The 13,459-nt window shown below is 34.6% G+C and overlaps 2 protein-coding genes across 2 annotated transcripts; one reads left to right on the top strand and one right to left on the bottom strand.

Moving 5' to 3' along the window:
• Positions 1-2,385: 2,385 nt before the first annotated feature.
• On the bottom strand, positions 2,386-5,284 carry LOC135627231 (probable terpene synthase 11). The gene is made up of 7 exons (XM_065133246.1): positions 5,093-5,284; positions 4,222-4,489; positions 3,769-4,141; positions 3,485-3,703; positions 3,268-3,406; positions 2,948-3,196; positions 2,386-2,852 (listed from the first exon to the last, which is right to left on the bottom strand). The coding sequence occupies exons 1-7, from the start codon at positions 5,264-5,266 to the stop codon at positions 2,502-2,504; spliced, it is 1,773 nt and encodes a 590-aa protein (XP_064989318.1). The 5' UTR covers positions 5,267-5,284; the 3' UTR covers positions 2,386-2,501.
• Positions 5,285-8,463: 3,179 nt separating this feature from the next.
• LOC135627358 (organelle RRM domain-containing protein 2, mitochondrial-like) lies at positions 8,464-12,196 on the top strand. Its single transcript, XM_065133434.1, has 4 exons — positions 8,464-8,726; positions 11,106-11,174; positions 11,248-11,354; positions 11,870-12,196. Exons 1-4 carry the CDS (start codon positions 8,537-8,539, stop codon positions 11,996-11,998), a joined length of 495 nt encoding a protein of 164 aa, XP_064989506.1. The 5' UTR covers positions 8,464-8,536; the 3' UTR covers positions 11,999-12,196.
• The last annotated feature ends 1,263 nt before the right edge of the window (positions 12,197-13,459 follow it).

Here is a 13,459-nt window from a genome sequence, read left to right as displayed (position 1 = left end):
AATAGGATCTGTCACTTATTCTGTAGAGTGTATAGTTCTATTAAAATCTGAATTTGATTTTCACCTTTATTATTCTTCCAATTCCAACTTGTCATTTGTGATATACCTTGGATTATAAGGAATAACTAATTAAGATATATTTTTTAGATTTTTCATCAAGCTTACGATAATTTTATAAATTTATCTAAGCATAATCAATACAAAACTTCTTAAATGACCTATACTTAGCTTCATACTATACTAAGCTTTAAAAAAAGTTTGATTCATAATAGTCTTTATTAGTAAAATATTCAATAAATAAACTATTGTTGCAACTATGACTACCAAAAAATGATTTGAAACATATTTTTCCTTTAAGTAAACTTTTTATCATTTCGATGATAATCTAATTTTTATGTTTACTTATATTATTTTGCTTCAGCATATGTGGTATTATCAACTCCGTATGAATATTATTTTTTTAAATAAATTTATTAGGTATAAATTTATCATTACTATTCGTCCAAAGTGTTTAAATTTCATATTAAAAAAATATGGAATGCATATGTGACTATAATCATTAGTAAATAATAAAAAATATTGATCTTCTCCAAATAATTTTCTATTAATAGGTCCACATAAATTGATATGAACTAATTCAAAATAATTAGATGCACTCCATGTTTTTTCAATATGAAATAATTTTTTTTATTTTTTTTGTCATAAATACATCCTTCACATATATCAAGTGTATTAATTTTGAATAATTTAAAAATTATTTATTTTTGACTTAATAATCTTAAATCACTAATATTAATATAATCATATCTTTAAATATCATAAATTAGACTTTTTTTATTGTAATAAGAGAACATTTTTAATATTTGAAACATCAAGTAAAAACATCTTGTTTTGAGTCATGTAAACATTTACGGTAATCAAACCATATTTTTTATCTTTAATAGTGCATGAACCATCTTCAAATATAACTAAATATCAATTATTTATTAATTATCCAACACTCAACAAGTTATACGATAAACTAGAAATAAAAAATATTATCAAGGTATTTTACCATCTCTTAACTTATTTTCACTTTAATTGTTTCTTTTCTTTTCACTTAGATTTGATTATTATTTTCAAGTCTAATTTTAAACTGATGAGTTTTATAATAAAATCTAAATATTGATATTATGTTTAACATATGATTAAAACATCTGCTATCTAAAAACTAAATATCATTTGAGATATCATTAACTTGTGAATAAGTCGTAAACAACTTACTACTTACTTCATCTTTCTTGAAAGAGTTTGCTTGGTTTTCTTTGGTTCAGCAAGCTATTCTCATGTGATCAAGCTTTTTATAATAGTAGCATTCTTCATCTTTTACGTCCTCTTCTTGCTGATTTTTTTATCTCTTCTTTTGAAGTAAAATACTCTATCTTAACTTTAAATATATTTTCTTTACTTTTCTTAAGTGATCTATTCAACTTTCTTGATGTGCTAAACATATTAGTTCATCAAATGAAAAAGTAAATTAATCTTTTGACTCCTTAATTATAGTAAATCAAAATTTGAAGTTAAATTTCTAAAAAACTTTTACAATAATAATATAATCATGAAGATGTTCACCATAAAATTTTATTTTACTAATAATTTTAGACATTTAAGAAAGAAAATCTTACACTGATTTATTATTTTTCATGAACAAAATTTAAAACTTATAATGAAACGTTTAAAGTCTTACTATAATCATATTTAATAAGTCTTAAAATTTATTTTAAAGTATCAATAAAGTTTATCTTATGCTTATAGCTAGTATAATTCTTGAGAAAATTATCTCATGTATAACTCGTTGAATGAAGAATAATATATTTGAGTTAATCTTTCTACTTTTGCTTAACTTGATTTCTTCATTTGGATATATATATATTTATTTGTTATTAAATTTCAAAAATTTTGAGATGTAAGTAAAGTTATCATTTTAATACTTTAAAATTCATATCTCAGATAATTAGAATAAAGGGTTGAGACATGAAATTATGAAGCCATAATACCCAATCCAAATTAGACTCAACTCTAATATCATAAATGTTGGGATGAAAGAATAAGAAAATACTAAAAATAAAATAATACGATATAATTAAAAAATAACATTAAATAACCAAAATATCAGGGATGGAGAAGCCATAATTTTTTGTTCAAAGTAAATTTATCTTTAATATCATAAATGTTAACGATAGAGGAGTAAGAAAATAATAAAAAAATTAAAATATTATTAAATAAGAGATAAAAACTAAAAATACTTATAAAATATTTTTAAGTACATACACATTTGCTTCACCAATCATGATACTATTTATAAAACCTAATGATAATTATCTCATCACCTCATGTTACACATAATTAAAGTTACATACAGAAACAATACCATAACAATAACTTATTACATCATAAATCACTTGCCTAAAACTATCTAAAATATGATATCTAAGATGACACCAATTCTCAACAACTCTTTCTCATTCATGGACCGTGAACTCTGAGGTCCTACCCACACGAGCTTCCTCTGAGATGTGGTTGTCTTGAGGAATGGGCTCCGTGAGAAGCGAGTGGATGTGCTGGTCGACGCTGGGGAGCCGGCCGTCGTCCCCGTGTTGGTACATCGCCTGTGCGGTTCTAGCAAGGTTTAAGGCCGCGTCGACGGTGGAGCGCGGCAACGAGGTGGCGGCGAGAGCCTCGCCGTTGAGGTCCAACCACGAGCTGTGTATGAGGCTTCTGACGTGAAGCCTCGATTCCGCCTCCGAAGCGCCGTCGCCTTCCTTCATGTAGCAGTCGATGCTGGACGCCACGTCCCCTCTTTCCTGCTCCACCTGCAAAGAGAAGATGCAGATTAGAAGAACAAAGTGCAGTAGCATAAGAGAGGAATTAAGCTACTTTAGGGAATCAGCAGCACGAAAATTCTTACCTTGGCTGTTCCCAGATCATCCCATAGTCTCAGAATTCTTCCAGCACTGGTGAACAGCTTTGGGCAGGAGTTGACCACATCCGAACTCTGCTTGTTGACTCCGCTTCCTATCAGATAAAAAGCATGCACAAATGCCATGTACGTCCCTGCTGTAGAGACCCCATTCCCCACGTACTCCTCCATCTCCGGCACCACTCCGCCACTGAACCACCGCGCTTCCACGAGAAAGCCCTCGCACAAGTCCACCCACTGCAAAAAATCAAACACATCGTAAGACCCTTGCCTGCACCACAATGGCGAGAGATTAAGACGAGCAGTACCGTCTTCCTCAGCTCCGGGATGATGCACCTGCCGTGCTCTTTGAGGACCCTGTAACCGATCTCGTTGGTGGTGTTGTACAGCGCCATGTAGCATATCTTCATGTACTCCGGCAGATCCTCCATCGCCTCGACTCCCCATCTGAGACAGGAGAAACTACTTCTTAGGATAAGAAGCTGTCATCATTATGAGTTCAGTGCCTGTGTGGCGGCGTACGACCTACGAACAGCGTCCGTGAAGAGAATGAGCTCATCCAGTGATCCTTGGATGTCGTATACGTCGTCGATGACGAGCAAGATCGCGATCGTCTTCGCTATCTCGATCCGGCACTGCGAGAACCGTGGCTCCGGGAACAGCCCCACCGTCCACAGGAAGCACTCCAGCGGCCGATCTCGCGCGAAGCTGAGCTTCTCTGCGAGACCCAACTCCTTCCACCAGCTGAAACACAGGAAAGGTATTCATGCAACGATCACTCGTTTATAGGCATCAAAGAAGCAACTTACCTTCTTAGAACTGCAATCTCGATCCGGAGCTGTGACTGCACCAGATTGAAATCTAGGGTTGCGAGCTGCAACACATCCGAAATCCTACCGCTTTCTTGCGCATACTTGCCGATGTAACTCCTGGCTTCGGATCGCACCATCCTCCTTTGCCTGGGGAATTCCAAGGCCAGGTTAACTTCTCTAGCTCTAACAGGGCGCAAATTGAGCATCGATCTCCGAAGGTGTTCCTCGCTGAAACCCATGGCTTGCGATAGCACCTCTTCATCTCTCACACCCAGGTAAGACGCTTCATGCAGGCTCAGAAGACCTGCTAAGTCTTTGCTCAGAGACTCCTTGAAGTGGCCTTTCCTGTCCATGAACTCGTGGAAGACATCTGTTGATGGAAGCAAAGGCATCATGAACACGAAACAAGTGCATTAATGTTCGAAGAAACAAGAAGAGATTACTAATTACCGGTATCCACGTTGTAGCCTCTTTGCCTGAGTAATCTAAATCGGAGGGCAGTGCTAAAGAGATCATCTTCATCACCTTGTGCAGCACTGGGGTTTCGATCCAGGATTAGCTCGAGTTCATCCTCAAACTGATGGCTGATTCCCAGGCGTTGGATCGTGTCGACTAGTACCATGGAGCGCGTCGAGTGGATGTCAGTTCTTAATGTAAATCCTACACGTATCTTCAGTTCTTCGATCTTTCCAGCAGAGTAATCAGCTTCTGAATGAACCTATCAGAAACCAAAAGAAAAAAAGGTGCAGATTTAAGGTCAATTTAGCTCTGTTTAGCTGAATCACAAACTATATAAATATGTTAATTGGGCATAAAGTACCAGCATAAACATTTTAGGCATTTAGCAAATCAAAAGAAATTGAATCACACAAGTCTTTCTTTATATTCCATCAAGATAGATACTATTTAACAGAACACTTTTCTAGCTAAGAAAGAGTATTTAGCAGAGAACAGCTTTCTTGTTTTAAAATGGACATTTATCTGAATTTTGATAGAATTTTAGCAATGAGAATCACTTGCAATAAAACTTGACGGATGTTAACTTTTGGTTATAGATACTTTTTCTTCCCTAAAGATCTAATTTTTGTCACACTGCTGCAAAACGAAAGACTGTTGTGCTTTTGATTAGTTTCTGCTCTAATTTTGTTATTAAGTCGTTTAAATCCCATGACATGTGAAACAAATCTATTTGCTGAAATATTCAAAGCAATTTAGAATCATTTGTCCATTTGACAACATAGGATGCTCTAAAGCTGCATAATGAATGTATCACCATATACAGAGAGGAAAGACAACTACTGATTGTTTTGATATCAGATACCTGATGATCTTGGAGTGAGGAGGGAGATGCAAAGCAGCCATGGAGGCTCTTAAAGGGGTGTGAGTTAGCAGTAAGATGACATGCCGAAATGTGTCTCCTCCATCTACAGGCCTTCCCTTTGACAGAATGCACAGGTGATGAAGCAGCTGCACAAGAAAAGCTCATTCCAGCCATGTCTAAACCAGATGCGGAAAGCTGCTCACAATGCTTCCATCCCCAAGGGGTTGGGGTGAGGATTTATAATGGTGGCAGCAGCCTCATGAAGACTTTTGGCCAAGCACTATTCTAGTGGTGATACTAAATGCTTGGTCTTGTCAAACAAAATGCTTATATTTTTTAATGCATTAGATATCAATTTTGTTTACGATGTGAATCTAAAGTGTTTTATAATACTATGAACTTAAAAATCCATTGGATCAGGAAAAATTATGCGTATGAATCTTCACTTTCAGCAAGATTGCCATAAGTAGGACTATTGCCAAAGAGAGGAACACAAATGTTGGCCAGTAAACCTGTCAAGATTAATAGCAGCAAACATCTCAAAATGATATAATAAAGATCTTGTTTGACTTAAAGTTCCTGACAATCATCTTAAGAAGAGACTTTTAGGAGGATCAGGTTCTTCTCCATTATCTAATCAAAATACTTATTTCCATGTTGTGATTCGGTGACATAAAGGGGAAAAAACAATGAGTTTGATCTTGTGATCTATAGTATCCATGCTTAGAGAATCCAATGATCTTCATAGAATTGACAGTCAACGAGAAGACGGCTAGGAACGGGAAGAACGCTGACCACAAATAATGATATATATGACTGGCACAACCTAATAATTATGAGTTGGACTCAGCATACAATTCTTGACCACTCAAATTACAAAGTCCTATTTGATCAGTCATATCAGCAGGCTCATATCTGAATTCATATTATTGTTAAGATCACAATAGTTGACCTTTTCTACTATAATTTTTTTTTGCTGACAATATAAATAAACTTTATGCCAGCTTAAGCAATAATGTCAAATAGGCCTTTCAAATGAAATGTGACACTTTGACTTCTCTTCACTGCTTTTACCTCTAGAAAAACGAAATGTATGTAAATCTTTGACCATGTTGACTCATGACCACCAAATATCTTATACTGCAAGAATATGAAGTCATCGGTTAAACTTGGGAGGTCAGTCATTTACCAGCAATGGATATGGCTGCTAACTTCATCTGAACTGCAAGAAAAATAGGAAAATGGTGGGAGAGATGTTCAATAATTTGAAAAGTCAAAGTATACTCGAATACAGTGAAATAAGGATGGCTGGTATTGCAGCAAAGTGTCGCATGTCAACAAGATGCTTCGAAGCCGTGGTAGAGACAAGCATGGCGGCTAAGAACAGGTCATATGCTAGCAGTGCACCGAAGGGAACTGGCTGGAAGATCGAAAGAGAAAGAAGCAATGGATAGAGTCTTAGGACTTAGCCGCCGTGGAATATGAAGTGAGCTACGGTAGGAGATGACACAAATGTTGACTAGAAACATGAAAGCTCAAGATGTGTTTTTGGGACAGAAACTATGTATTGATCCAAAGAGTCACGACACAGAATTAATTGTTCTGCCTACCAAAATTGCTTAGATTGAGCTCCATTTGACTGAAAGCGACCCCGTTCAAGAAGACAAGCGACTGATGAAGAGTCAACCTTAAGGCGTAACAAGGATAATTTGTGTTCTGAGTAGAGAGAAAAGGAGGAGTTGCAGCAAGTCATGTGCCATAGTACAACAATGAACAATGAGGAAAAATATGACATCATGATGATGATGATGATGATTATTATTATTATTATAGTATTATTTTTACTATAAAACAAAATTATTTAGGATTGAATAAAACAGGTATTAGTATCATCCCTAGTGTTAGAGCAAATTAGAAGATGGAGCTAAGACAACTACTCTCAGCCGATCAATTGATTGTATGACAACAAGAAGAAGAAGATGCAATATAAGTGTTAATTTAGAGAGATGTAACGACTATTAGAAAGAGAATTAATAATAGAATTTTAATACCGATTAAAAAGAGGGCTAACATAAACGTCCGAAGAGATGATTTTATTTTAAATAATAATTAAATTTATTTTATTATATTAAATTATATATCAACAACGAAATAGTACACTGACCAATCGCCACGTCACATTATCTATCATTTGTGGTATTATAAGACAAACAGTAGTTGGAGCGGATCCTAACTCTTAATTCAAACTTTGTGGATCGGTTAACACGTCAAAGTTTGAGCTGAGTCGAAGCAGATTAAATTAATTATTTTTGCACAAAATATTAGTTAATGTTTATGCTTAAGGAGTTTACTATTTAAATCTCTACCATTCCTCATCTCTCTTATTTAAGGGGGTTCTTCTTTACCATTACTCGTTAAGCCAAATACAAAAGCAAAAAAGAGCTGCATCTAATAAGGGGTAAGTTTTCTTTATCTTTCTTAATTTTTTTATTTTTTATTTTTTCAAGTATTTAAAATTATATTTTTAGATTAAAATATATTATAATTATTTATGTTATGTACAGTTTTCTAAAATGTTTATCTTACCTGGATGATACATTATAATACTTATTTTTTATTAGATTTATATAATAATTTAAATATTATTTATTTTCCTTATATAATTTTGTTTTTAATATATTATTATTTATTATGTATTAATAATATTATAATTTAAAATTAAAAGAATTAATTAGGATTTGGATTGAAATCAACTTGGGCTCTCATCCAACAAGTTAAGCCCATCTAACAAGTTAGTCAGGCCCTAGTCTAACTTGACCCAGCCCAATATGAATACTCATATGACCAATCGCTAGCTGCATGTACTTTGTTTAATTAGGACTTAAACATTGATCGAATCGATTCAGATTTTATCAATTTAGATCGTGATTATAAATCGATTTGACTTATTTAAGTTTATTTAATTTAAATTAAATCTAATCTAATCTAGGATAATTTTAGACTGATTAAATAAGTATTAGGGATTGATTCAATTATATTCTAATTAAACTAAGTTCAATTGGATCGATTGAATTATATTTCAAATCAATTAAAAGTTATTTAATATTATTTAATATGAATTATATTAAAAAAAAATAAATTAAAATATTAAATTAAAACAAGAAGGATCAGCGAAGGATGAACGGGTTACGGAGGGAAAAAAATGATACTATATGAGATGTAAATAATAAAATAATGTTTTATTTTTAAAGATTATCAATAACAAAGGGTTGTCAAAATAAGATTATAAACGGTAAAAAAAAAAGGAGGTTATAAAGAGTAATTTTCTCTGTCTAAACACAGCGACGAGGGTATTTTAGGCATTTGACGTCGAAAAAAGTTTCTCGCGTGTAGCGCCGAGGCGGTTCGAGAACATTCACAGAGACGAACGAGAAAGCGCGAGAGATGGCGGCGGCGAGGGCGGGACTCCGGCGGCTCTTTTCCATCTCCGCCATCTCTCCTCCGCCTCTCGCCGCCGCAGCCCCGGCATCGGAGTCGGAATTTCGGCGGCTTTTCTCCATCTCCGCCTTCTCTCCTCCGCTTCCAGCGGCTGCCCGTCCGGCGGCGGAGCCGTCCACCAACCTCTTCGTCTCAGGCAAGACTCCGTGTCATTTTATATCGCCTTTTCTACCCTTATTGTTCATTTTGGTTCTAGAATCGGATACAAGATCTGGAAGGGTCTCATCCTGCTCTTGTCCTCTGCTTAGAAGATCAGTTTTCTTGGTTGTGATCATGATCTTTTATTTGACTAATTACAGATTATTCATGTAGTTAGATCTCCTAAGTATCTCATTCCTTAAACTTAAAAAATTTATATTGAAATCGGTTATGAAAATTAAATATTTAACTTCGTTTATCTTAATGTCAGTCTAATGAAATACGAAAATAAATGATAAAAAGATAATTTTAATATTTCAGTTGGTGGTGGTGATACTGTTGAGATCATTGTTATGAATGAGAAGAATGACGACTAGAGGTGAGGGTCGTTCTGCATCTGCATCGATTGTATTTTCATCACTTTGACAACTACGTCGATGCTGACGTAGATGTAGAGCGATGAAAGGACTGCTCGGGTGGCTATTGTAGATGAGAAGAGCGACGACGAGAGGTGAGGGCTGCTTTGCGTCTGCGTCCGCGTCGACGTCGATGCAGTTGTCGAGGGGCCCTCACCTCTTGTCGTCGTTCTCCTCATCCACAACAGTGCTGTCGTCCGCTACCACTGATGCCGTTTGTCACTATCAATTGAAACATTAAAATTATCTTTTTGCCTTTTGTTTTCGTCGGTAAAACCAACGATGTTAGGGTAAATAGAATTAGATGTTTCATTTTCACAACTATAGGGATTTCAATGTAAGCTTTTTAAGTATAGGGACCAAGATGTCAATGAGATCTAATTACAGAGGGTAATATGTAATTAGCCCTCTTTTATTTCTTGGACATCTCCACAAATTTAGGAAAAAAACTCTTTTTTTGAGACGTTTGATTTGGGCTAGTAGCAGTTTTGGATCTTTTTAGCTGTTCTTGTTCTTGAGGTTGCTTATACTTGAAAATATCATGACTTTTGTATTCGAAGCTACCATGTGAGTTAAATTATGCATTAGAAGTCTTCTGCAGAAAGAATGCTGCAGGTTCCTTGTTAGGGGTTATCTCGTTGTCATATGCCCTCAAGTTCTCTTACATGTAAGAGATGATAGGTTCTTGGTGCACAATCTATATGCATGGTAGATGTTTGGCAATTTTGGTTTGTTCGAACCAAGCACCTTATAATGAAATGGTTGGTTTGGGTATAGTCACTGGCATGGACTATAAGACCATCTTCTGATTCTTGGTCTGTGAAGTAGAAGCAAATTGCTAGAACTTATAAACAACACAAAGTAGTATATCTCGGGAACTAGTTGCACCCTCTACAGTTCTTATCATGTGTGTTTATATTTATTTATTTTTAATCTTAAACATTGGTTTGATTGTGATAAACCAGAACCACTTATCAAAGTGAGAACCATATCTGATATATCTGAAAGTGTCACTTTGACGGATTATCCCGAGATCTTGGCTTAAATTTCTCTTTTGTCATTTACCCTTGCATGAAGGAAAAAAAAAAGAAGAGAAGAGATGTGCTGACATTGATTGTAGTCTAAGTGAGTTCTTTTAGAATTAGCAATATTGGTAAACTCAGAACCAAAAGGGGTAACAGATTATTGCAATATATTTCGAAGGAAGCTTATTGCTGCAATGTTCTTTTTTTTCTTTTTATTAATGAGTTATGTTTGTGTTAGTGTGTGATAATTTTTGGGTCTCTGCGTGTGCTGTATTGTCTTTTTCCTGTCTTTCATATTAAGAAGATGCTAGCTGAATAGATATATAAGAAGATTTTTAGTCCATTTTTTGTACACAAATTAGCTCTTTGACTTAATAATCGACTCAAGGCAGGCCAGTTGGATCTTTTGGTTGGCCCTTAGCCATTAAGTCTGAACTATTTGCTTCTGTTGTGTCCTGACTTGTAATTACTCCATGTAAGATAATTAGAGATATAATTTTGTGTATGCCAACATAAGTCAGAAGACAGATCTGTTGTCAGATTGAGGCCTTCTGACCAATATGGACTAGTGTTGCATTATTTATTATAGATGGAACCTTCCCAGAGAGCCATCTATTTGCTAAGAAATGATAAATTATAAGAACAGATAATCAAGCAAATTGATGATCATAATAGGATTGCTACCTGTTGGAGTTGGTGTCAACAGAGTCATCTTGGATTGTTATGGCTCCAGTAAGACTGGCCAACCTTTCTTGGTTCCTAGACAAGTCAATGTTAACACTGATTCTCTTTCACAAATCAAACAGATTACAGTCGATATGCAGATCTTAAAAGTCTTCTCTTTTCTGTAGTTTTTGTTTTTCTGTAACATTGTTAGTGTAATGTCAGTTTTTTTTCAATTTGTGTTCTCCTTTATTAGAGCAAAGTGGTTTGCAGGACTGAATAAGGGAACTACATCTGAGGGACTGTGGGAAGCTTTCTCAAAATTTGGGCAAGTAGTCCATGGTATCTTATTGTCTTGAGAAAAGTTTTCTTTATTAGATCATATCCATAGATGCTAATAGCATCTTATATACAGCTAGGGTTGTGACGGACCGTGTGTCTGGATATTCCAAAGGGTTCGGTTTTGTTAGATATGCCACACTGGAAGAAGCAGAAGCTGGAATGAAAGGCATGGATGGCAAGGTGAGTCATAACTCAAATTTTATATATTCTCTGTGAATCTTTATATTTTGTGCTGTGAATATTCACATCAAGAATTTTAATCGGTTGGATTTTATAATTGCAGATCATTATATCAAGTCGATATTTTACGTTATGAATGGGAATTCTACATAGAAGGGTCTCATTTAAAACCATCCATTCTATCATAGCTTTCTTTCAGTTCCTCATTTTATCGTGTCCAACTCTATGTATTCCTCTATCCATACATAAATGGCATATCAGTTGCATCATAATTAGAAAATAAATATTATAAATTTGATTTGATCAGAACAAACGGATGGCTGAGACCAGAAGTTATCAAGAGGTTCCATGGGCAGATGGGACCATTATAGTACACTGCATAGAATTTTCATTTCTTTTTTTTATTGACTGCACTGTTCATCGACAGTGGCCAATTTTCGAGTGGATCTTTTAGTTTTTCTTTTTTTGGAATACCGGTCTTCATCCTCTCTCACATTTCTTCCTTTTGAATGCAGTTTCTAGATGGATGGGTTATTTTTGCAGAGTATGCAAGGCCCAGACCACCCCCACCAGGACAAACACAGCTTCAGACAGCAGCAGCACCACCTCCTCAGGCAATGGAGCCTCCTGCCGGCCACCAGTAGATCTTGAAAACGTTCTTACTACATATCTGAGACATTTTTGTTTACCCTAATTGTACATTTCTTGTTTTAATTGGAGGATAACAAGAGGACCACATGGACTCAGTATTAGAGGTAAAAGATGGACACTTATTTACATGAATTGATCATAATTTGTCATTTATCTTGTGCTTCAAGTTTTATTGTTGCAATTGTTCTTCACTGCTGGTCTCAACTTGTCAAAGGCTTGCTTTTGATTTTGATGTTACTGAATCGGTTGAGAAGCCCTTTTTTCTTCAAGTCATGGAGTATGTTAACAGCAGCAGATGAAATGATTATATAATGATATGAATTTAAGGAATTAGAATTTATTTCCTACGTGTTTCACCTGAAGTTTCCATATATGCAATTCTTTCATAATATAGGTATAATTTTTTCCTTAATATAAATTAATTATTATAAATAATATATTTTTTTATTATTAATTTTCATGTGTATTAAATTAAGGAAATGATTAAATTTGATTTCCTGAATCATGTGGATAAATTAAAAATTTTACTAATTAATTAGATTATTAATTGATTTATTTCCTAATAAGTGATGTTTGATTTATTTCCTAACTAATAAGTGATGTGATTTTTAGAAAGTAAATAGTATACGTGTGAATCATAATAAATAAATATTATATTTAATCTTTGGGTGTGTAAGTAAAATAAAAAGAAAATTAAAAAGTTTAAATTAAATTTTAATATTGATTTAATTATTATTTTTTTTTATTTTTTTGATTAATATAATATTTAATTTATTTAATTAGATATATTTATATTTCAAGAATTATGTGTGAATTTGTATGATGTAATTAGTTTTAAATTTAAGATCGTGAATTTAAAATTTTTAATTCATGGATTTGAGTTATTTTTTAATAATTTAAAATATTAAAATCTAATTTGATAAGAGGAGTTTAATCGCGGTCTAACTTGAGTCAAGTTAATATGTTAGACCAGACCGACTTAGCCCATGTGGTTATGTACAACCCAGTTCATGTAGCTAGGTATAGCTCAGCCAATGTGACTAGGCATGACCTAACCCCATGTGACCATGTAGGAGCTAGCCCATGTGGCAATGTACGACCCAACCCATGTGGTTAAGTACAATGCTGTCCATATGGCCATGTACGTCCTAACCTATGTGACAAGGTACGATCCCCAAGCATGACTCAACTCATGTGGCTAGGTACTATCCAATCCATATGACCATATATGACATAGCCCATATGGTAAGATACGACCCAACTATGCGGCTTTATGCAGCCAAGTATGACCCAATCCATGTAGTTAAACATAACCCCAACTCATGTGTCTAGGCATGACACAATCCCAACTTAGCCTAGTCTATGAAGTTAAGCCTACTAGTTATGCGATTGGCATTAGACATATTGTCACTCCTCTATTTAGCTGGTTGTATCTTAACTCAACATAATGCTGG

This window comes from Musa acuminata, chromosome BXJ2-11, assembly GCF_036884655.1.
Source record: "Musa acuminata AAA Group cultivar baxijiao chromosome BXJ2-11, Cavendish_Baxijiao_AAA, whole genome shotgun sequence".
Classification (NCBI taxonomy): Eukaryota; Viridiplantae; Streptophyta; class Magnoliopsida; order Zingiberales; family Musaceae; genus Musa; species Musa acuminata.
This window is presented reverse-complemented; position numbering and strand designations above follow the sequence as displayed.